Genomic DNA, 27,280 nt, shown 5'->3' with positions numbered 1-27,280 from the left:
AATGTTAAAATATCGACACTTAACTGTTAAATAAAGGCAACAGTAGTATACCGCTGTTCAAAACTCATAAATCCATGGACAAAAAACAAAATCGGGATAACAAACTAAAACCGAGGGAAACAATTTTTAAAATGTCAAAAGGTATTTAGTCTATATTTTTGTCTACCATGTAAACATTTAAAGTACATGTACCCTACAAGTTATCCTTAATAAAAAAAACTTTTTTTCACTTTAACCAATTTTTTGTCAATTTTGTTTTACAAAATCAGACATTTTATTACGACACTTCAGTTTACCGACCTTTTCAACAGGCTTGTCACATTTAGCATATAACAACTGAAAACACAATAGTTTCTGCATTTTGTTTACAAGTCATGTTGTTGTGTTTGTTACAAAACAAAAAGGAAAAGCCTTAAATGACAAACAAAAATATAGCAAAATCACATATTTCAACATTAGTATACTAGTGGTTCCCATGTGTCCTTGTGCAACACACTGAGTAAGAAACTATTGCTTCATTTTGAAATTGAAACATGTGAAAACTTTTTAAAAACTCTGGTTATTTACATAAATCCTGCATACAAAAAAAAACCGATTGGAAATATTTGATTGCATATGGTTCGTAAAAAACATATAGCGCAAATGAAATTAAAGCTGTCACGAAGAAATATCATACACATGTAGTATTGCAGTTACAATGTAACATATGTCAGAATCGGTATGTCTAACACACGAATGAATATATTTTTAATGGAATGTTTGCTATATAAACCCATTAAAGTTTATGACCCCTTATGTGGCCTGTGAATTATGCACTTCAAACTGCAATAGTATCAAAACAGCTAAGATAATGAATAATGAAGATGTGCCATTTTGTACATATACCGAGGGGAAACTTCGTGCAAAGCGTAATCATTTATAGTTTCATTGCATATAATAGAAAGAGGGAATTTGGTGAAAATAAAATCAAGAAATTTTTAGAAAATCTACATACTTTTATACAGCGATTTTTGTTATAAAATTTAAAACATAGTTTACTCACTTGTTTTTCTATGATCAGCTAGTGTTTATTGTTTACAAAAAGTCAATAACAACCCTTAAATTCCCCAAATATCGTGCTGAGTCATAAAAGTCGAGCGCACCCTAGAAGGTGTACTTGAATTGGTCCATATTTTTATTTATTTTAACTACTATCTAAATTTATAAACTTGTTTTCATGAAATCATTGCTAGCACCGCATGCAATAATCCTCTATCTATCAAGTACCGAATTGCCAAATATGAGAGTACAAGGGGAAAGGCTGTGGATTTTTTTTTAATAAAATTTCTATATGTTTAGCATTGAAGCAACACAATGGTACATTATCCTTTAAGCGAATATTGTTTTCTATTTGGCATTTTCATCAGCATAGACAATAACTGTTTAGTGTCTTTAAATATCAGCTGTATTTGTACGAGGCTAGGAAACAAGGTGTATGCGAGCTTTTAGCGAGCTATTACACCTGTTTCGAGCCGAGTACAAATACAGCTGATATTTAAAGACACTAACCAGTTATTGTCTTTATCCTGAAATTAATTCTGTATACTATATGTGTTTTAAAAGTTACAAAAAAACACATGTTTTGCATTTATTTTCGATTTGAAATCCCTTGAGGCCCGTGTAGTAATACGATACTGTAATCACACATTCAGCTGAAGACGGGTTCGCAAAAAAAGAATCTTGAATGGTCAACAATAATACATTACCTATTTTAACATAACACCTTATTTCAACAGTAAAAACAAATAACAAAACGTTGTCTAAATTGAAACAGGGGTGTACGAGTTGTCCTACGCTTCAGACTCGACATACACAATCAAATGCGATTGCAATACACATTCTGAGGTCACGCAGGTTCATACAATACTCAATCCGGTAGTGGGCGGAGCTTTAAAGTGATATCTGTATAGTATACAGAGACAGCATAGCGATATATCTGTAGGGCTGTATCTGTATAGTAGAACACCCAATTGCAGGATAAAATGTGTTAAAGTGTTAAAAGCTGGACCAATATCGTAATCAATGTTCCGGAATATTAACCTCAAAAGTGATTATAGAATATAGAAATGCATAACATAAGATTCATTTACACAACAAACTGTAACATTTACATTTTTTTACAATAAAAAATATTCCATAAAATTGAGATTGGAATTGGGGAATATGTCAAAGAGACAGCAACCCGACCAAAGACCTGATAACAATTGAAGGTCACCAATGGGTTTCACATAGTTCAACGTGTAAATAAGATCTGTTACCATATATTGTTTGCCTAACCTTCTTCCTAAAACATAAGAAAAAAATAACTTAAAACGTAGTAAAGAAATATAATTCTAAAATGATAAAAATGTTTTTTTTTTCCGGAACGTATTAATTTGATCGTTCTATTTTAGATTTAGATCTCCCCTATTACATACTAAAACTCTTGTCTTTTTGAGAATCTGTTTGGACTTTTCAAAATATACGTAATTTTCGTATTGTTCCACATTAAAGGGGCATAAGTTGTCAAATTCTCAAGTTTTTATTTATAACATACTAAATCGTATATTCAAAAAAAAGGCATATGCATAATAATATGTATCATCGTTCCGTGTTAATTATAGTATGGACGCCTTCTAATTACCTATCGAGCTGACCTCCGAAGACTGTCGATGGTCATATTAGTGATATAAACATAGATATAGATGTAAATAGATGGTGAAATGATCGTGCAATTGGATTTTTCTAGTTCTGTTCAATTTGATGTTATAGTTTTAAAATATGTGCTTTTCATAGTATTTACCTGTTTAAGAATGAGTTTTTGTTTATCGAATATTCTTTGTCTGACTAAGATGCAAACAACATTTCCGTGTAGTTGACTTTCGTATGTTTTAATGTATTAATATATCTTTTTAATTTAACAATATAAAACTTTCATAAATAAAAGTTTGAATCGAAAAAAAGAACCATAAACTTACGATAAGATTTTGACATCGGTCGCCATTATGAGTGGTGGAACATTGGCAGCTGTAAGAATAACCACTCATCGTACAAGTCCCACCGTTCATGCAGTAACTATTGGCACACGGATTCTCTGCAATATGTATAATGATACATACATGCAAAAATAAGAAGATGTGATTTGATTGCTAATGCGACAAGTTGAACTCATCGCCAGAGACTAAAGGACACAGTAGGTAGAAATAATACTAGATAATAGTAGGTAACCTTAAACAATGAGAAACACCAACCCGCATAAAATGCCCAAAAATGTCAAATGTACACAACTCAAACTATATCACAAGTTAAGATGTAATAATCTCATTGTTAAATGCTACATGTAAGTTATACAGTATTATACATAACAGTTTCAAATGTTCATTTTTGTCTAATTTGAAAAATAATCTTTTATATTAGTAAAGTCGATATAGCTGTTTCACGCAATGAACATATCAATTAATCAATGATTTCAAAACACAAAAACATAAAACACCAAAATAGTAAGATTAAATTCGCAGCTTTGATAGAATGTTTGACCTATGAATTTAATGACATAGAATCATATTCAAAACAGTGTGGCTGTGGCCATTGATTGACGACCTAAATTATCCCATTAACTGGGACAAATTAGGTGAACGTTTGTCTGTAAAATGAATAAAGTCACTATCTTACTTTCACATCTTGTTCCGGTAAAGAAGGATGGACATGCGCAGTTGAAATTGTATCCTGATACGGTACAAGTTCCGGCGCCACATGGATTGTTGTAACATGGATTATCTATAAAATAAACATTAAAAAAAATGATGGATACACACATTTATACAACGTTGTATTTCCCTGGGATATGGAATACTACTCCACATTTCAGAAACCTAGTTGAAATACAAATATAAATCTACTCTCTTTTTAATGTGTTATTGTCAGAGAGACATTTATCAGATTCGCATTTTCCTTGAAAGTTGCTTTTTTGTTTTATTTTGTGAATCTGACATGTACATGTATTTGATCGGAGAGGATTTGAGTTGCTTGCAATCAAACAAGTTATTTTTTATTGTTTTGCACAGACTGATAGCAGTCTAAGTTAAGAGCCTATAATTCAGTGGTTCTCGTTTGTTGGTGTGTTACATATTTGTTTATCGTTCATGTTTTGTACATAAAGAAGACCGTTAGTTTTCTCGTTCGAATTGTTTTACATTTGTCATTTCGGGGCCTTTTATAGCTGACTATGCGGTATGGGCTTTACGGTGACCTATAGTTGTTAATTTCTGTATCATTTGATCTCTTGTGGAGAATTGTCTCATTGGCAATCATACCACATCTTCTTTTTTATACTTGTTTGACAACCGGCGATATGACTGGCAAATACTCCAATATCATGACGGTGTATTTGGTGTTAGAGCGCAATGGCAAATATTACATTTATCACAGGACGATCTTCGACGTTATCAATCATATGTTTTTACTCAAATTAATACTATAAGGTATGTGGAAAAATCTGGAGTCAGAATATTTTTTTGACAACTGCTGCTTGACAAAAATATATATTTTCATCAAATTTGGGATAAGAATATAAAAAAAAACACACACCATACAACCACCTCTGTTTGAAGTTAAATGGTCGTTCTCTTGTGTATTGTTCAGTCAATATGCTAAGATTTGTTTTTGATAAAGGGCAGTTAATTCAAAATCTTTCTATTAACTTAGGTTTAAAAATTTGAGCTTTGAATCAAAATTTTGAAGTCAAATTTACGCACACTTCTTATATTTTTCATATGTGAAGTAGACTTTATCTGTCTGTAATTGAATGAAATTCATACCATAATGTGTGAATTCAACTTTAAAAACGAAAACAAAGATTAAGTGGAAATAATTTGAACAATAAAAAATAAAAAAAAATATAAAACCATTTAATAAAATTGAGAATGGAAATGGGGAATGTGTCAAAGAGACAACAATCCGACCATAGAATAGATTACAGCAAAAGGTCACCAATAGGTTTCAATACAACGAGACATTCCCGCACCCGGAGGCGTCCTTCAGCTGGCCTTTAAACAACTATATACTAGTTCAGTGATAATGAACGCCATACTAAACTCCAAATTGTACACAAGAAACTAAAATTGAAAAAAAATTACAAGACTAACTAGCTATATAGTTAAAGCATGTATTACTTTGACACTGATTCCCTGTGTAGTATCCTGGACATGTACATGTGAATGTGCCGCCATTTATTGCACAGCTTCCAACACCACATGGATGGACTGTACAAGGCGTGACTAAAAATAAGAAATAACAAATACATCATACTAAACAGATATTGATTCAAATCATTTGTCACGTGTAAAGTATGCGAGTAAACTAGAAAACATTTGTGAATTAAAACTAAATTAAATATACATTTTAGATTAAAATACCTACTTATTTATTTTTTATAGTATCCTTACAGCTGTTAAAAACCATTACGGTAACCATGTCTTAAATTTTGTATCATTAAATAGAAAAACAAATGATATGGGGTAAATGTCTATGTCAAAAAATCAGTTCATGCACAAGAAACAAAATTTCACGAAAAGAAAAGAAACAGCTCTTTTATTGCTGTTCTTCATCTCAAAGTCATATAGAGGCCTTCATTTATTCATACATTTAAATTTTATAATATTGTGATTAAAAAAAAGAAACATTTCCGGTGTGAAAAAAATCTTCAAAACTTACTTTCACAGTTTTCCCCGGAAAATCCATCTAGACAGACACACCTTGTCCCTTCAACTGTGTTCCGACATGAACCACCATATTGACAAGGGTTGTTGGTCGCACACGCATCATCTGCGTACACAAAATATAATGATTGAAGTAACTAATATCTCTCTAACTAGAATATTATAGTGATATATGATACTATTAACGTACAGGAGCCTGTTTTTTAGTGGTTGTCGTTTGTTAATGTGGTTGATAATATGTTTTCTCGTTTCTCGTTTCTAATATAGAATAGACCGTTGGTTTTCCTGTTTCAATATTTTACACTAGTCATTTTGATGCCTTTAATAGCTTGCTGATCTGAGTGAGCCAATGATTTGTGTTGAAGGCCGTACTTTGATCAATAATTGTTTACTTTTTCACAGTGCAACTTGGATTCACAGTCGTCTCATTAGCACTCAAACCACATCCTCTTATCTTTAATATTTATATGTAATGATGTAATTATTTTTGGTTGTATTTAAAGTGGCCTTCTTTCACTTTAGGGGTTGAGGGGTCCCAACCCTTAAAGAGCTATAATTAACTATTCTTAACCCCAAACCTTACCCTAACCCATACCTAAACCTAACACTAAACCTAACCCTAAAACCTAACCCTAACCTAAAACATCCCCTAACCTAACCATAACCATGAATGAACCTCAACTCTAAAGTATAGGGACTCATATTTAACGAGTGACTGGTGAAAAATAATGTTAATCCAATTCTTAAAGTAATGCATGCATGTATCATTAACGTGGTCTTCTATGCTTGATTTTTTATCATTGTTTTATCATCCATATCGTATAATCGTCAAAAAAATAAAATATTTCACTCGTTCAATGTTGTGAATTTCAGAAAATATGGCAGCTAATTAATTGTCGTGTTTTGAAGTCGAAGTTTACCGATTGTCACCTTTGTAAACAATCAACAAAGATTGATTGATTGATTGTTGGCTGCTTAACATTTTTAGGACGAGAACATGTTAACAATAATAACAATAGGTAGGTCTTGTATTAATAGAGGCCATCAAGGATGAAGGTCGGGGAAATTTGCCACTGCATGTACAATTAAGGTATTTTGGATAGGGACAGGACATTTGCCTTGCAACGGGCCACATATGGACCACTTGAAGAGCTGTTGCAAGGGACCTTAACGTGCAAATAGCGTGGCAATCTCTTTACACGAGACATCATATGTACATTGTATTTGATGACTGTTACTTTGAAGTAATACAAATTGATTTTGTTTACGATTTATTGGTTAAGGACTTCGAGATTGATTCCAGTCTGTAATACAGATCTGTTCCTAGTGTCTTTTTGTTGTTGAGATGTACAAGTACCCGACTACGTTCACTTGTATTTTTGTCCATCTGATGAGTTAAGCCTTTTTCAATTGATTTTTATAGTTTGTTCTTATGTTGTACTATAATACCACTGTCCCAGGTTAGGGGAGGGTTGGGATCTCGCTAACATGTTTAATCCCGCCACATTATGTATGTATGTGCCTGTCCCAAGTCAGGAGTCTGTAATTCAGTGGTTGTCGTTTGTTTATGTGTTACAAATTTGTTTTCCGTTCATTTTTTTTTTATATAAATAAGGCCGTTAGTTTTCTCGTTTGAATTGGTTACATAGTCATTTCGGGGGCTTTTATAGATGACTATGCGGTATGGTTTTGTTCATTGTTGAAGGCCGTACGGTAACCTATAGTTGTTAATTTCTGTGTCATTTTGGTCTCTTGTGGACACCACATCTTCTTTTTTTGTTATGTATATACATTTTTTTTGTACTTGCATCCAAATTAAAAAAAAAAAACACGAAAAAAACAAAACTGGGGACGATCTCAGGTGCTCCGGAATGGTAAAAGATCCTGCCCCCAATGTGAAAATGCTCGTGTTATTACAAACCCGGTAAATAGTATAATTTGGTAGATCATATTTGTGAAAAGGAAAAGGCAAGCCGAATGATGTTACGACATAAGGAACATATCCGATATAATCTATGAAACGGTTATTCCATAACGGTCAACTAACTCGCGATCGCGTCTGTAAAATTTACGATGGGATGATTTCAACTTCCATTCGGAACTCTTGGTTAAATTGCTTCATTGTAAGCAGCAACCCTCTATCAAGGAAAGCATTATAGGAAATACAAGCCCGGGAATGTCGTATCAATTGGGATACATATGCTACGTATGGAGGCGCTTCTGGAATGTTGATACATAGAAATGGAAATTTCACAATTGGGAAGCTGAAATCATCTCTTTTGTCGTAAAGTTTTGTTTCGAATCGGGCGCCCTGATTGTCAATTTCTGGATGTTAATCAATATTTGTGTCCGACTGTATCTGTAGTATCCTTTATCTCTAGTTCGATGGGATAGAGTACAAAGTCATCATCAACGGAAAGTAAAGTTCAAAGATTTTGCTAACTTCTTATCTTCTGTCCTAAGAAGTTCATGTATAAACTCAGCCTCATAATACTAAAGAAACAAGTCGGCAAAAAGAGGGACACAATTGATTCCCATTGGAATACCGACAGTCTGTTACAAAACACGTCCTCTAAACGTAACAAATATGTTGTCAATCAAGAATTCAAGCATCTTGACAATGTCAGTTTCAGAGATTTTTTTGTTTGAATCAAGTACTAGTATGATGTATTCCTCTCTAAGTCAAGAATCTTGTATCTACGTTAAACATTCTTTTTAGAAAACAAAGCAATACCGACTCTTTCTATTTGTCTTTTAGTTTGGAATGGGGAATTCTTGTGTTAAGTGTAGACATTTTTAGTATCCACTTCTGATTCACGCCACCACTCGAATAGGCATTTTCACAATAACTTTGAAGCCCGACTGTGATTGCTGATAACATTTCTTATTCATTTATAAAGCAGTGTATGGATATTTTAAATTCCTCCCTCGTAAAAAACATTTTTCGTAAAAGCGAACACCACCAGGAAACGCACAGGTACCGTTTTGATAGGTCACTTATTGAGAATAATTACTTCACTTGTATGTGTCACTTAAATCCTTAATTAATTTGGCTGATCATAATTGCGAAGCACATCAATATCATATTTGATTTCCATATACAATACAGAAATACAGTAGTTACTTTTGCACTTGGTATCATTGACATTGAAAAACATAATTACAAGAACCGAACGTTTCTTTTGATTATTTATGGGTTTGTAAAAGTGATGATCGTACGCATATTTTTAGGTCGAGCTGCATACAAAATGTGCTTCAGTCACCGCTTTAACACCCCCAATAACATTACAAATACAAATACAAAAAATGTTGTTGTTTATTTGTGTTATAATGTTGCCAATCCATTTACATATTGTCTCATCTCTTTATTCTGTATCTAAATATCTATTTCTAATGAAACGTCAATAAAACATTATTTAGAAAAAGAGTTGAAGCGTATACAAAACAATATGATTTTCGATAAACATTAGCAATTTAGCATAAACAATTATTCCAATATAACTTCTATCTTAAATATTTAAATATCATTTGAAATTATTCTATAAAAATGCATGGATGTTTGAAATTGTTAACTTATAATGATTTATTACTTGTAACGTATATATATAGCTACATCTTATTCGGTTGGATGCAAACTAAGCATTACACAAAGCAAACGCACGGTAACACTGCGTGCACATATTTCGTTAGTTTACTTCAATTTCACGTTTACTAGTAAACGCGCGATTACTATATTTACGTAAACGCGCTAAAAATACAAAAATGTCTTCCCTAATAAACTCGCGTTTAATCTGTGTCCATTTAGTTAGGAGTAAACGGGCGTTTACTTCAGATTTCACGAGATTATCCATATGTGCCCTATAAGTAAACGCGTTTACTCAGATTTCACAAGTTTATTTTTATTTGACGCGCGTTTGTTCTTTTTCTTGCTACGAGTAAAAAATGAAAATTTTCCTATATGGTCAGTATAAATTGTGTACTAAAAAAGTAGTCTCCCCTTAAATGGCTTAATTGAAGAAAAAAAAAATGTAAAAGCACAACTATTTTGTATCTGTTAAAACATTTTCCTTTATGCAATGAATAACTATGTTTTCTTCATATAAATAAACAGTGCAACTAATAAATTGCAAATTTGTTCAAATATGCAGATTTGGGAAAAGAACTTAGACCGATTATTTACTGTGATTGAAAAATTCAACATGGCGGTATACACCTGGGCTGCGTTCAATATCGTAGCAGCTACGTAGTGCTACGTAGATTTTGACCATTGAACGTGTAGCTATCAGGGATGATTCCACTATATAGTTTAGGGCCGGCCTTAAATCTGCCAGCGGCCCCAAAAAAATGTTAGTGAATATAAATTCCCAATTCAGGAAAATAAAATAAAAATCGGTATTTCCGAAGAGTTTCAGTCACCTATTACCGCAACTATAATTTTTCATAGTTTGTCGTCAAAACGTCGTAAAATCCGGATAAGAATGCTGACTAAGATCGCATTTTATTAACAACGATTTAATTATGTCAACGTGAGGTAAACAATTTTAGCAGCCGGATTCAATTGAATAAAATTTTATGGGAGTATTTGAATTCGCAAAAGTAGATCGCTTAGCAGGTTGATCAAAAACATGCTTTTTGTCAAAATTGGTGTCAAAGCAGACCTCGGCAAAGAAAAAATTCAAATTTTGATATAACATTGATGAATTAATTTTAATGGGCGCCGATCTTATAAAAGCAGATTGCCCAGCAGAGCCGTTTATGTAACTTGCTTAAATCCTGTTTTGTAAAAGAAATTATTTTATATTTTACTCTATTTCCTCAAAAGACAAAAGTTTGAGCGTTTTTGAAAATAATGCTGTCGATGGACCAATCATGAAATGAGCCCCCCCCCCCTGAAATACGATGTCATCATTATGGAACTGTTTCAAAAGATATAAAAATGATCCAAATACTTTTAAAGTTCACTGGTGCCTGGTGCAATTGCTTTAAATATAAGTATATAACCTTTTGTAATTGCTTTTCTGAATTTGACAATTGGCCAGTTCAATTTGAAATCCATTTGAATCAAGGTAAGCTTTTAAAGATGATCTGTTGAAAAAATACTGAATGGATGATTTTTTTTCACTGGTTAATATGGCAAGCCGTTTTGTTATTTAATCTAACTTCAAGATATCTCATAAACTTTATAAGATATCTTATATAATAGTTCATTATATATCTTATATAGTTTGTAAGATATCTTATAAAGTTTATAAGATATCTTACATGCATATGTTATAAAATTTATGAGATATCTTTTATAGTTTATAAGATATCTCATATAGTTTTCTTTATCAGATATCTTATAAATTGTATAAGATATCTTATAAACTATTTAAAAGATATCTTATATATAGTATATTTATAAGATATCTTATATACTATATAAGATATCTATTTATATAAGATTTCTTATAAAAAAGATTATTTAAGATATATGTTATTTCTCTAATTCTTCGTCAATTTATCCCTTTCTGCACCCATTGTATAAAAAAAATTTAATCAATGTGTGGTTCGTTTGATCTCAGTACTTCATTGGTTAAAATCCGATTATGACGTCGAATGTTCTTGCTTTCCTCTGAATTTCCTATTGTGACGGCATGAAAAAAGGCGACCATGTCTGATGAAGTCACATAGAAAGAACACATCTTTTTGCAGATCATTTGAAAAGAAGGAATAAGTGTGCCTGCATAATGTTAGAAAATCATTAGAGAAACAGATTCCACCACTAAATCTCGTGTAATACGATATTTATCCACTCTCGACAGTTAAATTTTAAATATTTAAAATGCTCGGGCAAGCCTTGCGTTTTAAATTTGAAAATTTAACTGTCTCGAGTGGATAAATATCGTATTACACTCGATGAAGTGGTAGAATCTATATATATTATATAAGATATATTATTAGAGACATCGTACACAAAATGTATAGAAATTATAAGATAATTCATATAATATATCTTATATAGTTTTCTCAAGATGATATCCAATAAACTATATAAGATATCTTGTATAAAAAATATTTATAAGATATTTCATATACTTAATGAGATATCTTATAAACTTTAGAAGATATCTTATAAAGTATATAAGATATCTTATAAAGTTTTTAAACTTTATAAGATATCTTATTAAATATATAAGATATCTCATATAATATAAGATATCTCATATAATATAAGATATCTCATATAATATAAGATATCTCATATAATATATAAGATAGCTTTAAAAAAATAAATTATATAAGATATCTCATATATTAAATGAGATATCTTATAAAAATCTAATATGCTATATAAGATATCTTATATATTATGAGATAATTTGAAATTCGAATAAATAGCTAAACTGCTTAAGTGCCATAGGTTTATGTTAGCTGGCCATGGTATATATATGCCTTGTTTACCAAAGTTAAGATGATAGTGCATCATGTGCAATGGTATTCATGGTATTCATGTATTACAACTTCCCTGGTCTGAATCCAATAACTTCTTCAAGCAGTGTTCAGGTGAAACTTAATATACATTTTCCGTTTTTACAGGTCAGGAAAATGATATTATTTCGTTTTAGATTGTATGCATAAAAAATTCCCAATTGGGATAAAAATTCCCAATTTGATGTTCAAGGGACCCATTTGAAAACACCTGGAATCATCCCTGAGCTATAGACTAGTTGTAACATAATTATTGATAACAGCTGACGTAAAGCACGTTATTGCGTCAATACCGTGTAATCAACCAGTCCACACTAATAAACATCGTTTCTATAAAATCATAACAGGTTAGTTATATAAAACTTATATCCATAGACTAGACAGGTAAATACTATTCCATAAAAAATACAACACACATTGTTTCATCAACGCTATATTTAGCAAAAACAAAATGGTCATTATGGTCAGATTAAGGAAAATGTTAAGCTATCAAAATTTATAGGTTTTAAAATATAAGATTATATGATTTTTCGTTTGTGTAAATTATGCTCATAAAAGAACATAGATAGACCAAATCAAAATCGATTGTTTGCAGCACTCACACCACATATAAAAATGCAACGACGTCTAGCAAATGTCTTGCAAGATGTCCTTTGTCGGATTTCGTCGCTTTTTACAAATAAACTGTCATTTGCGACGTTATTTATTGAAGCACTCACACCACATAAAAAAATGCAACGACTTCTGGCAAATGTCTTGCAAGATGTCCTATGTCGGATTTCGCCGCTATTTACAAATAAACTGTCATTTGCGACGTTATTTATTGAAATTTCAGATTTGTTGCATGCTATATAGACATATATAACCAGACTCAAGCTAGCGACCAATTCTAGCGACCAATCAAGCTAGCGACCAATGGGCCATTCCAGTTTATACATCTTAGAGGTAGAATTTTGGGTTTTTTCATCTGATACGTACACTTATACGCAAAAATTTCTGAGGGTCTTGCAGTAGTAAATTATAAAAAATAATTACATCTTAGGGGTTACAAAAAAATACCTATTTCAGATCTTAGGGGTGCTTTGGAATGTAGACAGTTTCGTATCATGCATATCTGGTATTGTATTTAAAATTCTGATGGGTACAATCCTTGCAGTAAAACATTCTGATAGGTATTTTTTTCCCATGAAAGCCCATCCATCCAATATGAACAGAAACTCTACATCTGATAGGTCTTAATTTATAGATCTGATAGGTAGTTTTTCGTGATTTTTTTTTCTGATAGGTATGAATTAAAATCTCCCCATCCATCCCCACCTGTCAGAAATTAACTGGAATGGCCCAATTCTATCGACCACTTAAGCTAACACTGAGCATAAACACATAACAGAACCATTTCGAGATATGTCTGAAAATCACAAAATGACATTATACTACAACGTTCTACTAATATTTAATACGTGAGGTATCGCTATTGATAGAAAAATACATACTTAATATAATTTGAAAAGGAAACATTACAAAGGGAACACCTATTAATTTTGTTTTAATTTTATTTTGGATTTCAACAAATAAACATGAGTAGCGTGCTTGCTGGAGGCTAATATTCTAAATCAGTTATTCAGTTTTTGAAGACTTTATATTACATGGTATTATACATTTATTTCAAATCGAGATTTTTGTTTTAACTATATATACTGTTTCCAGATTAGATATTTTGAAAAAATAGACCTTTATGGTCTAAATACCTCATATGGTCCGGCCCGTTGATAATAAAAAGAGTATAATACTAATATGGTCATGACCGCACGCATATGGTCCAAATATTGATATGGTTCGGAACATATTCGTAAGTATTGTAAAACAGAATTAAAAAAAATCTAAGTACAGCCGTTCAAATGTCAACTTACGGTGAGATAATTAAAATGTTTAAATGAACAAGGAACTAGAAACATATCGAGTATTGCCCCTCAAAACCATTTAGGTTTGAGGGGAGTGGTTCTCGAAACAGTATAATGGGTATAGTCCAAGGCACTTCAGATATTACAGAAGGCAGTAAAACAAATTAAAATATAATATAAAAGAAAAAACTAAATTTATTCAATGCAACATTCATCATCAAGTCAAACATTTAAACTACGTTCAGCCAGATGCATTTTTTTAATCTTTAATTCAACATTTATATACAACAGATATATTACATATTACTCAAAAATATCACAAGAATGTTTTAAGTATAATGACATAAATAATCAACACGAAAATTAGAAAATAAATGTTATGAATCCTTCGGTTTCTAGTACAACAATGTTGTTCTTTAAAAAGTGTTTCTCAAAAATATTTCTCATACATCTTGCATCACACAAGTATTCATACAGAATAGTTATGCAATGTTTTATACTGTATAAGGTCAACTTTACTGTTTAACCTCTAAGTAAATTCCTTCTGTGAAGATACAACTTTTTTTCTCGTTTCAACCTTTATTCAGACATTATGTAGCATGTTATTAATAAAGTGCCCGATAAAGACAAAAGAGTAATAAGTTGTCTAACAGATAACATTTTATATATTATTCCTTATACAATACATTCTTTTTAGATAAATTATTCGTATTTTTTTTTATCAATTACACAATGCAATGTCAAGAAAAAGTTCTGATTTAGTGACAAAAACTAATGTTGTGTGACTATTCTTTCCTATCTTCTCAAATGTAATCAGAGTAAGTTTCAAATATATTTCGTTGATTTTGTGTATCAACTTGTTTTTATTTTACCTTTATTCAATCATTCAACATATACACTTATTATTAAATTATCGTATATTACACATATAGATGCATCAGCAATTTCAATTTATCTTTAGATTTAAAAGATACGTCGGCAATCTATTAGTTTACCAATCAGTATTTAAAAGATCAATTGAAATATTAGTATTATTTCATCTAAATAAGTATTAAACAAATGGTAACCAAAAGTAAGTAACATTGCAAAATTATAACAAACGTCAAATAAAAAAAGGAGTTGGAATGTCAGTCTTCTTCAATTATTAAACATCAATTAGAATGAATAAAATGAAAATATAATAATTTATGATAAGCAAATCAAATAAACAGTCGAAAATAATGGATAACTGAAAAGGGAAACAATCCAGTCCTATTACATTTATAATAAATTACTATATCGGCCCGATCAAGAGAATATACAAAGTAGTACATATATCAAACAAAATAGTTACTATGCATATTTATAAATCTTTGTCAATAAGTATAATATTTACTTCATTTTGGTATCAAATGAAAGCGTATTCACTTAGGATCACTGAAGACCCGTGTTGAATAATAATCAGAAAAAAAATAATAAAAAAAACAGGGCATATTTCCCCCGTTGTATAGTTGGCTTAGTACCTGTTTTTTATTTTGGAATTTCTGGGGAACCAGAAGACAGCAATACACAGTTAGGAGTTTGGTTTCGCATTTTGGCCCCTGTGGATTTTTTATATATGAAAGTTGTTGTGCAATAAAATTCATTTTCAGACAGCTGACTACTAATTTAGCCTTCAAAGATGGTTTATAAAAAAATCAATGTTATTTTTACATGTTTAATGGGCTATTTTCTGTTTGACTTTCCGTATTTTTATAGCTATACCAGCCATAGGTCCAGAAATTAATGTAAAATACCTGGTGCACTTTCCCACCTGGGCATTTTCATGAATAAAAGGGTCTGGGACAAGCTTTCAATCCCACTAGGTGTGGGTAAAAACTTTGCCGTAGGGAACAGTACAGAAAAAGTGAAAATGTGAGCCCATACCCATTACTGTATAGGTACCTCAGACTTTGGATGGACAGTGAAGTCTTCAGGTGCACTTTCCCACCCTGGAATTGATACGAGTTGAAGATATAGCGACCGCAGGTAGTTAGATTGAAATTTATTATCCATATCTTCAGCTCGTATCAATCCCTGGGTGGGAAAGTGCACCTGAAGACTTCACTGGCCATCCAAAGTCTGAGGTACCTATACAGTTATGGGTATGGGCTCATTTTTCAGTCTTTCTGTACAGTTCCCTACGGCAAAGTTTTATCCCACACCTAGTGGGATTAAAAGCTTGTCCAAGACCCTTTTATTAATGAAAATGCCCAGGTGGGAAAGTGCACCAGAAACTGACAACAACACACTCAATTTCTCATTTTGGTCCATTATGGGTGGTGGCAGCAGTTGCTTTACTCCCATCCCCCTATGGCAAAGTTCTTGACCGCAGGTGGTTAGATTGAAAGCTATTATCCATATCTTCAACTCGTATCAATCCCTGGGTGGGAAAGTGCACCTGAAGACTTCACTCGCCATCCAAAGTCTGAGGTACCTATACAGTTATGGGTATGGGCTCATTTTTCAGTCTTTCTGTACAGTTCCCTACTGCAAAGTTTTTTCCCACACCTAGTGTGATTAAAAGCTTGTCCCAGACCCTTTTATTCATGAAAATCCCCCGGTGGGAAAGTGCACCGGAAGCTGACAACAACATACTCAATTTCTCATTTTGGTCCATTATGGGTGGTGGCAGCAGTCGCTTTACTCCCATCCCCCTACGGCAAAGTTCTTTACCGCAGGTGGTTAGATTGAAAGCTATTATCCATATCTTCAACTCGTATCAATCCCTGGGTGGGAAAGTGCACCTGAAGACTTCACTGGCCATCCAAAGTCTGAGGTACCTATACAGTTATGGGAATGGGCTCATTTTTCAGTCTTTCTGTACAGTTTCCTACGGCAAAGTTTTTTCCCACACCTAGTGGGATTAAAAGCTTGTCCCAGACCCTTTTATTCATGAAAATCCCCCGGTGGAAAAGTGCACCGGAAGCTGACAACAATATACCCAATTTCTCATTTTGGTCCATTATGGGTGGTGGCAGCAGTCGCTTTACTCCCATCCCCCTACGGCAAAGTTCTTTACCGCAGGTGGTTAGATTGAAAGCTATAATTATCCATATCTTCAACTCGTATCAATCCCTGGGTGGGAAAGTGCACCTGAAGACTTCACTGGCCATCCAAAGTCTGAGGTACCTATACAGTTATGGGTATGGGCTCATTTTCCAGTCTTTCTGTACAGTTCCCTACGGCAAAGTTTTTTCCCCACACCTAACGGGATTAAAAGCTTGTCCTAGACCCTTTTATTCATGAAAATCCCCCGGTGGGAAAGTGCACCGGAAGCTGACAACAACATACTCAATTTCTCATTTTGGTCCATTATGGGTGGTGGCAGCAGTCGCTTTACTCCCATCCCCCTACGGCAAAGTTCTTTACCGCAGGTGGTTAGATTGAAAGCTATCATCCATATCTTCAACTCGTATCAATCCCTGGGTGGGAAAGTGCACCAGAAGACTTCACTGGCCATCCAAAGTCTGAGGTACCTATACAGTTATGGGTATGGGCTCATTTTTCAGTCTTTTTGTACAGTTCCCTACGGCAAAGTTTTTTTCCCACACGTGGCGATGTTTTTTTTTTCGTGTCCAACGTACATTCTTTCGGCAGGCCTCGCAAGCTGCATACGGTAAAGTTCGCCACCGGACATGGCTCAAATAAAAGGTTATAAATCAGAGCAGGGCCCACTGAAGTGATTTTTGGGGGTTAAAACCTTCTGGGAATTGAATCCCACCTACACTTTCTCAATAGCACCCAAATATTAAAGAAAAATTCCTTGGCTCTAACTCCAAATATGGACAATTTTATGTTAAGGGGGTCCTGAAATCTTTAGAAAGCTTCCGATGTGCTATCTTTTAACCTTTTCTAATTAACCGGACCAAATCACTACTTTACTTTAAAATTCATGACCCATTTTTTGTTTACAGTGTGCTTTAATCCCCCTTACTTGCTATTTGAGGCATAAAACATGAAGAAATACATTTGGAAGGGGTATAAAAAATGGCAAATAACACACTGTCCACACTAAGGACTATATTCGTGGACAACGAAAAATCAAAGGACGATAACTGTGTACTCGGACCATTTGAGGATGCCGATTGTATAGAAAGCCAGTATATTATACTTATTCTTTCGAACATGAGATATTTCTTATTTCGTTTATTTGAAAGCTTATACATTTTACACAGGAACGAGTTTAAGTCAACTCACATTAAATAGTTATTTTATGCTACGCCTACAACAGAAAAGACCGTAAGGCAGCAACCATTTGATTTTCTGGGGGGAGGGGGGCTATGGATTCACAAACAATCTTATTTTTTTTTTGGCGAGAAGTCTAAAACAATTTTTTCTTTCAATTTTAGCATTACATATAATGGCAGCTGAGGGTGAAACAAACATTTTTTTTTTCTCAGGATCAGAAACAAATGTTTTTTTCTCCCAAAAATGGAAACAAACTTTTTTTTCAAAAAATACCATACCCCCCCCCCCCCCCCCCAGAAAATCAAATTTCTGGGACGTTCTCCCTTTACTGATATATATTGATGCAGACATTTAGCCAGCAAACTAGTCAGTACATTAGGCTACAGACGACATTGATGTTGTAGTGTCCCTTCTGACTTGATATGATGGATATCTCTAGTTATCTAAAGGTAAAAAAACAATATAAACCGTATTGGTAGCCATATTCTATTTTTAACAGATTGTTGTTTCATTAAGTCGTTTTGTGGTTTTCTCATATACCACATTATGATTCTTTGACAAGTTGATTCTCATTGTGTTCTTTAATGGTCGCTAGAATTGGTCGCTAGCTTGATTGGTCGCTAGGATTGGTCGCTAGCTTGAGTCTGGTACATATATAAGTGCTTTTCCGTAATAGTACTTTAACTTTACATAACAGCTACATATTTTTTGGATAATTTGCGTAGTCAAAACTATTTTCAAGGAAATGAAATGTCTTGCAAGTTTGTCCACTGGACGATTTTCATACGTTTTCAACGTTGTCGATTCGGAACGCTATTTATATATGGTGAATCATTTGCATATATTTCTTCAGATCGAATTTTCTCGATAGTCAAATAATATCGACAAGACCACAAAGTATAAAAAAAAATCCGATGACTGGGGTTGTTTGTTAAGATGAGATTCTAATGTTGTGAAAAGGTTGTGTATTACGAGAGGATTTTTTTGAAATTTTCAAATTTCTGAAGCGTAAAACTGCGATTTTTTTTTATTTCTCTGCAATAAGATTTATATGTATAGAACTTGAAAGGGAAAATAAAATTGGGCTATATTCCTCTCCTTATCATACAAAGCTTATAAACATATGAGATGAATATAACTTACCTTTTTTCTGACAATCCTTTCCTTTCTTAATTCAATCGTTCCGTTATTAAAGAAAGTAAAGTGAATTTTATGACAAGACCCTTCAAACAAATATATGTCTTTTTCCTTTTCGGATCTTGTTTGGAAACATTGCATTATTTTTTTACGTTTTGTGTCAATTGGTCTCTAGTAGAGAGTTGTATCATTGGTACTCATTACCGTATATATCTTTCCATTTCATCTAGACGTATGCAATATGCAAATACGATATATTTTGTTGTTTGTTGCTTACTTTACATTCAGTGGGAAATATTCCATGCATATTCAGTACAGCCAAACATTAAGAAGTATCCATATTGATATGCAAAACAAAAAAAAGAAAGCGAAATAAAAAAATATCCCCAATAATCGTTAATCGCCGTAAAACGTAAAAATTTTACGTTACCATTTCAGACGCAATATCGTGCGTAATGTCAGCTACGCTACGTAGCTGCTACGATATTGAACCCTGGGTTGCGTTCAATATCGTAGCGGTAACATTTGGCTACATGTACGTAGATTTTTGTCTACTACTGCTATCAATATCTGTGTAGAAGCTAGGCTAGGTACACGTTCAAGTCATATATCTACGTAGTCCTATCTAGCCGCTACGATATTGAACGCAACCCAGAACTACCGTATACGCAAGAGTAAACGTCTGTTTACTTTTTATGTCTATTGAAATTTGGGAGTTAACGCAGAGATAACGCGGCGTTTACATGGAATTCACGCGAGTGACACTCTCCTTAATATTTGTTTCAAAATCCATTAATATTTTGTAACTCCTACAGTTTCCGCCTTGCAACCCCCAAATCATTTATTTAAGAATAAAATATTTCTTGTGATAATTTTTTTATAAGTCTTAGAGTTGTTTCATATTAATTGTTGTCACGTTGTCAAGGAAAGCACATGTAGTCATGAATACTAAATGTGATTGAAAAATGAAATTTCTGGAATGACAAAACAAAGTCCGGATTCTTATAAATAAAACATGTTATATTGTATAATAATTAGTAATGTTTAAAAACATAAAACAAAATTATATGCACTTAAGGTAAATTTTTAATAACTTCAATTTTATCTCTACTCAAATTGTCTATTTGCTAATTTCAAATTTAATTCCTGCTACAATATTATATTTGCTCAATACCGATTTGATATTGTTTTAACACATATTTAATTAAAATTGATTTCTTTTGTCAATTGTAGGCTGGTTCTTTACCACCTGAAATTAGTTTCTGCCCACGGAAGACATGAGGTAAAAATGATCTATCGGCGTTTTGAGATATAGGAGGATGTGCTATGAGTGCCAATGAGACAGTTTTCAATCAAAGTCGCAATTTATAAAAGTAAATCCTTATTATAGGTCTTCAACCCAAAGCCTTGTCTCACACGGAACAGCAAGCTATAAAGGACCCCTAAATATGGCTAGTATAACACCATTCAAACGAGAAAAAACAACGGTCTAATCTAAAAATAAACGAGAAACGAGAAACACTTGTGACTACATCAACAAACCACAACTACTGAATATAAGGTTCCTGACTTAGGACAGGTGCAAACAAATGCAGCGGGTTTAAACGTTTTAATAGGCACCAACCTTTTTTTTAATTAATTCTAAGATTTTACTGTCGAGAGTTGAGAAATGACATATTGCACGAGATTAGGTGGTAGAGTATGTTTATCTAATGCTTTTAAGACAATATGCAGACACATTTAATCCTTCTTTTCCAATTATTTGCAAACGACGTGTAAATCATAATATGAAACGTTGTATGGTCACCGTTTTTCGTGATTTCAAAAGTAACAGCAGGCCAGGAAAAGGATAAATCGGCTGAGAATAAGAGAAAACGGTAAAACACTTACTTTTTTCTTTGAGATTTCTAGCAAAAAGTTAATCCACATAAATACTGAACTCCGAGAAAAATTCAAAACGGAAAGTCCCTAATCAAATGGCAAAATCAAATGATAAAACACATCAAACGAATGAACAACAACTGTCATATTCCTGACTTGGTACAGGCATTTTAAAATGTAGAAACTGGTGGATTGAAACTGTTTTTTTGCGCAAAACTTCTCACTTGTACGACAGTCGCGTCAAATTTCGTTATTTTAACAACGATGCGTGAACAAAACAGACATAATCGGTAAAATAGTCAAAATATGGTTACAGCAGTCATCACTGTGTTACAATCTCAAAACAAACAATCATTAACAAAAAGCACAAAAAGCATCTATCAAATTAAAAAAACACATTCATGGTTACGCGTGTTTGGCGACAGAAAATGTAAACGTCACATAGCAATAGAAACAAGAAGAAATAAAACTTACCAACGGGTACACATACATGATTTCCGTACAACGCTATTATACACCTTTGTCTGTTAATGCAAGGATTAGGCCAGCACTGGTTTGGATTCTAAAAAAAAGAAAAGTAGAAAAGCTGAATTTTGCAGTATCATAATTATATCACTTAGATATATAGATACAACCAAAAATAATAAATAACTTAAGGTGGCTCGTGGGTACAAACATTTCATCAAAAAATTAAACATTTATTTTTTCATTACAAATTTTATTTATTACACTTTTAGTTACTACTTCTGGTACAAAAATCAATCCAAAATAACGATTCGGTTTGGCCCCAGATGACTTTTAAAATGTTTATATCATTGAAAAGGCTCCAAATTATCTCCCTTTGGTGCAAAAATTAAATGTGAAATATCTTTTTCAACTCATCGGTGACCTATATTTTTTTATTATTGTTTTCAGCGATTTCTGTAATTAGGTTATTTTTTTTTTATTTCGATATTACCTATTTTTCTCCTATTAGCTCAACAGAAAAAAAGGACATTAACAAAAATGTATGCTTTTTCCGGAGGCAGATTATGAGCTTAAATGAACGGTGACCCCATTTTTTTATTTCATTTTTCTTTTAAGTATATGATAAAGTTCATTTGTAAAAAAAATATAGCGGAATCCTATATTAGAAAACAAAATTGATTTATACCCAGGAGCCCCCTTAAGAAGAATTGAATTACGATTAACATTTAATAGTTTTTCTCTCTATATCATATAAAATCCTGTATTTTGTATATGTACTCACAGTTAACTATGTATTTGGAGAATAAGAACGATTTAGATTAGTAATATGATAGATGTCAACGAGAAAGTAACACATCACAAATAAACCATTTTACACACTTTTAATACTTGATGATTGTAATCATATATATACCACTTGTCACTTGAAAATTAAAAAAAAACTTATAAATGAACAGCAATTTATTTTCCCGTAAGATGTCTTAATATTATAGGGGCCTCGGTGGCCGAGTGGTCTAAGTAGTTACTACTGTAATCACTAGCTTGTCAACACCGAGGTTGTAAATTCGAACCCCGGCGCTCGTGCGGGTGCACTCGACTCCAATCTTGATTGACTAGGATTGTCAGTTTTCCTATCGAATGTTGGTAGTTTTCTCCGGACACTCCGGGTTCCTCCAATAAAACCTGGCCGCCACGAAATAGCCTAAATGCAGTGCTTAAAAGTGGCGTTAAAACACCAAAAATCAAATCAAATATTAATATTATACAGAAAAATTGAGTATAGTTTTAGTGTAAACGTAGCTATCACTACCGGTAAATCATTTGTGTAGAAATATTCATAGCTGAAAATAATAAATTTTGTACACTAGTAAATTGTTTTTTGTCTGAAACGGTTATATTGATCTTAAAAGGATCAGAAAGTATGAACAATAAATTAGTCAGTCATGTTCAGCTCACAGTTTTCAAACTCATCCAGTTTGGTAAATTCAGTACTGATTAGATTTTGTTTGCAGTTAATTCAGTACTTTTGAGTTGCATTTTAGACATTGAATGAACAGCTGCTACATGTAAATATAAACCACTTAACATACTGAACATTTACTGAACAACAACCCACAACCAGAATACAGGAAATATTAAACAGGAAAAAACAAACCTACATCATCTGCCAACAACCCTCTGATCCGAGCGGAATTTTCGTATGAACGAAGAGAAAAAAACACATGCATGGTCCAGATAGTTTAATTTGATGCAGGTTCATTATCTGTCTAGTTTGAAAACGTTTAACGTGCAAACGACCCCGGTACGTTTTGGTATCATTGAACTTTTTTTTAAATTTTGACTTTACTAGACGTATAGATTAGGATCTGAATGGGGTTTACAGAACAAGGCAATGTACAGGGAAAAACACCAAAGAAATGCGAAATGTAGGATAAAAAACTAAAGAATCGAGCAATTTACGGTAAAAAAACTAAAGAACGGATAAATTTACGGTAAAAAAACAAAGAATGGAGAAGTATAGGATAAAAAAATACTATAGAATAGTGTATAGTGGGTTGCAAAAATATAACGAGTACAGAATAATGGTAAAAAATATGAAGATAAGAGAAAAATGATTCAAACAATTAAAGAATGAAAGAAACTCCATCCAGGGGCCGGTAACAAGAAGCATTCTTATGTCTTACGAACATCTAAAGAGTGTCTTAAGATTTAAGAGTGTAACAAGACCCAACCTCAGACCTATCTTAGAATGATTGACAGCCCTTAATGTTTTGAAAAAATGCATGATTTAAGAACGATTCTTAGGTCTATCTTAAAGCGATCTTACTAATTCTGGTAACACGAAATCATTCTTAAATTTTGGTCAGTTATTAAGTGTTCTTAAAACAAACTTAGCAACTTAGGGATGTACCAAGAACAATTCGCAACAGCTTCTCTTGATATTATTTACTACTACTACTCTTAGCTGCACATTCATTTGTTAATCTAACAAGTTGCTTTTTGAAAAAAGACAAAACGTGAACCGTGGAACTTTTTATTCTAATAATTTAAAAAAAACAACTAAATAAGAATATATATAAGTGTTATCTTGGCCATGTGTGTAGAGGATAATATTTTCTATAAATCATAACAATTTTGGCATGTTGAGAGAAGTGTTAAATAAAAGGCTTAAGCAAGGAGAAAAAAAGATGTTGTAAGACGTATATATATATATATAATTTCTTCAGGAATGATAAAAATTCAAAACATGGGGGACACATGTACCTTTTTCCAAAAATTCATAAAATTAATCTAGAAATAAGAAATGAGGCATTGCTGGCCAGCTAGCAGGACACATTGATGTTTGGTACCGACAAATCATCAATAAGTGTAATTCACCCGCGAGAGATACTTACTTGATCTAATTATAAATTTTAAACCATTATTGAAGAGGCATAACTTTATTGCCCCCACTGCACTGACTCTGTCCACTATTGTGCCCAACAACTTTTTCTTCCTCTCGTTTTTTTCTGTAACTGTGAGTTTTCACAGGAAGAAGATTTCATTGTTTTTAACCACGTCAACTAGTATCTAATACTTATAAGAATTAAAGTTTGGTTTCATTGGCTTAGCGGGCTCTTCCCCCTTCGATATTTCATTCTGAGCCATGCTGTTTTGAAAAGTGTTTTATTTACAGCAAAGAGAAAATTGTGATTTTTTTCAATTTTAAACCAAGAGTTGGAATGATTTATGTTGAAATCATCACTTCTTAAATTTTACGGACGCCGTTATGAGTTGGATGAACGTTATGGAGTATCCGTTTCATAGATGATATCGGTTATGTCGTAACTACAACCCCATTCCCATGTCACGAATGTGACCTACCGAATTAGACTATTTACCGGCTACGTATAATGAGCAACACGACGGGCGTGCAGGATCCGCTTACCCTTCCGAAGCACCTGAAATCATCCAAAGTTTTTAGTGGGGTTTTCGTGTTGCTGTTTGTGACATTTTTATGTCTATGGTGTCTGTTTTGTTCACGCATAGTGTTCAATATAATGGAATTTGATAAGACTGCCAAACAATGAGAGGTTTAGCGCTAGAAAACAAGGTTCAATCCACCATATACTGTTGAAAATGCCTGTAACATGTCAGGAATATGATAGTTGTTGTCAAGGGACTTTCCATTTTGAATTTTCCTCGGAGTTCAGAATTTTGTGATTTTACTTTTTGTTAGAAGGCTTCAGACCACAATTAATGATGGTCTTCTGCTTTTTTCTTTGAAAAGTTGACTATTTATGTGGTCCTATGAGTTGTCTATATATTGAAATAAGTAAAAAGATGTGGAAAAAAATATTGTTAAAAGTGTGTAAGTACTAATTTGGCCGAAATGAAAGTAGGATAGAACTTAGCTTTCGTCATTTATTCAAGTTGCAAATCCTACCATTGTCATGTTCATAGGGCTCTCAAAAGAAAAAAACACCGATGGATTGTCCTGGGACAAGAATATTTTAATAGAGTTACAATGGTCTGTAACCAGTTAAATTTATTTCATTTTTGAAGCGGTGCAATTTTTTTTATTCAATTTGACTTTTATTCAAAATGCTTTTTAGCAAAGGGGGATAATATATGAGGTCTGAGGCCAGAATTAGTTTCCTTACGTTAAATAGGAAGTTAATTGTTGTCTGCATTTTATAGTTCGTTAAAACGTTTGTATGATTCATTTCAGGCAATTCTAATTTCTTTGAGAGGAACCCAACACGGACACGCCGGACAATTATTAAGAACTCATAACTTGAAAACTATTACGATGCAACTTAAGGGGGAAATAAGACCGATCTACGAGCAACCTGAGGGAGCTTTGATTTACACTCTTTGAATGATCTGTATACATGTAGATTAATTATAACATAAAAGAACAGACACAGATAATTTATCTTAATAAAATGATTTGTCCTAATAGTTAAAAAAGAAAATACTTGCTTAACCCCGCATCAGCACAAAAAATGTCAAATCGCAAAAAATAAAAGTAAATGGGTTTAATAAATGTGAAATATAGAGTGAAAAACTAAAGAATTGAGCATAACCTGATGCAAAAATATAACGAATAGTGGATATTAGTAAAACATATGAAAAGGAGAACAAGAATCTAATGAATTAAAGAATAGAGAAATGAAGGACTCCCCACCCATGGATTAGGACATACAATAACATACAAAGATAACTTATTTCAATGTTATTTTTTGTCATAATAGTTTAAATGGGTTTCATAAATTGAACAATTCATAATTGCTTTACACCGCATCAACAACTAGCGAAAAGAAGGGTATAATAAATGTATTTCTATTTTACAGCGACTTACCATGGTCCAGTCTGCAATGCTTGAATAGTAGTAACCGGCTGTGTAACTAGTTATGTCGGATTCTTCGGTAATCAACAATTCACATCTCTTATTGTCATTATAGTTTATGGCATTGCATTCGTGCTGCAGTAGGCAATCTCGTATGCACATTTTTGGTCCTGAGTTGTGTTCCTCTCTAATAACATAAGAGTTCATATACGTATTCGTTGTAAAACTGCTACCAGTTATATTTTGCACGGAACATTGTTTATTGCAAGACACCACACTAAGAATTAAAAAGAATACGGTTGCGGATGTGCAGAATCTTTGAAATGGCATCTTGTTACATCTAATGTCCCTGTCTTTTCTACGGAGAGATTGAAATACGTGTTATCCCAATCTGTATACGCATCTAAACATGGAACGATATCAAAAGTCTGAAATGAAAGTGTTGATTTAAACAATAGAAGTGCTATAACATTTGATTTGTTTCAACCAATAATCTATTTACTTTCAAGGTAGATACTAATGTCAATTTCTAATTCAATGGATTTTAGATGAAAGCCTCCACGGGAATTTTCCATACAATTTTTGCTATTTGTATAAATTATATATCAATATAGATATTTTCTATTGATATAATAAATTGCGATTTG

At 32.8% G+C, this 27,280-nt stretch overlaps 1 protein-coding gene across 1 annotated transcript; it reads right to left on the bottom strand.

The window, feature by feature from the left end:
- Window positions 1-1,746: 1,746 nt before the first annotated feature.
- LOC143055350 (uncharacterized) lies at window positions 1,747-26,977 on the bottom strand. The gene is made up of 7 exons (XM_076228480.1): window positions 26,646-26,977; window positions 21,809-21,896; window positions 5,731-5,841; window positions 5,190-5,294; window positions 3,691-3,795; window positions 2,997-3,112; window positions 1,747-2,323 (listed from the first exon to the last, which is right to left on the bottom strand). Exons 1-7 carry the CDS (start codon window positions 26,961-26,963, stop codon window positions 2,312-2,314), a joined length of 855 nt encoding a protein of 284 aa, XP_076084595.1. The 5' UTR covers window positions 26,964-26,977; the 3' UTR covers window positions 1,747-2,311.
- Window positions 26,978-27,280: the final 303 nt, after the last annotated feature.

Source organism: Mytilus galloprovincialis, chromosome 12 (assembly GCF_965363235.1).
Source record: "Mytilus galloprovincialis chromosome 12, xbMytGall1.hap1.1, whole genome shotgun sequence".
Taxonomy (NCBI): Eukaryota; Metazoa; Mollusca; class Bivalvia; order Mytilida; family Mytilidae; genus Mytilus; species Mytilus galloprovincialis.
The sequence above is the reverse complement of the archived record's forward strand: the minus strand, read 5'-3'. Positions and strand labels throughout refer to the sequence as shown.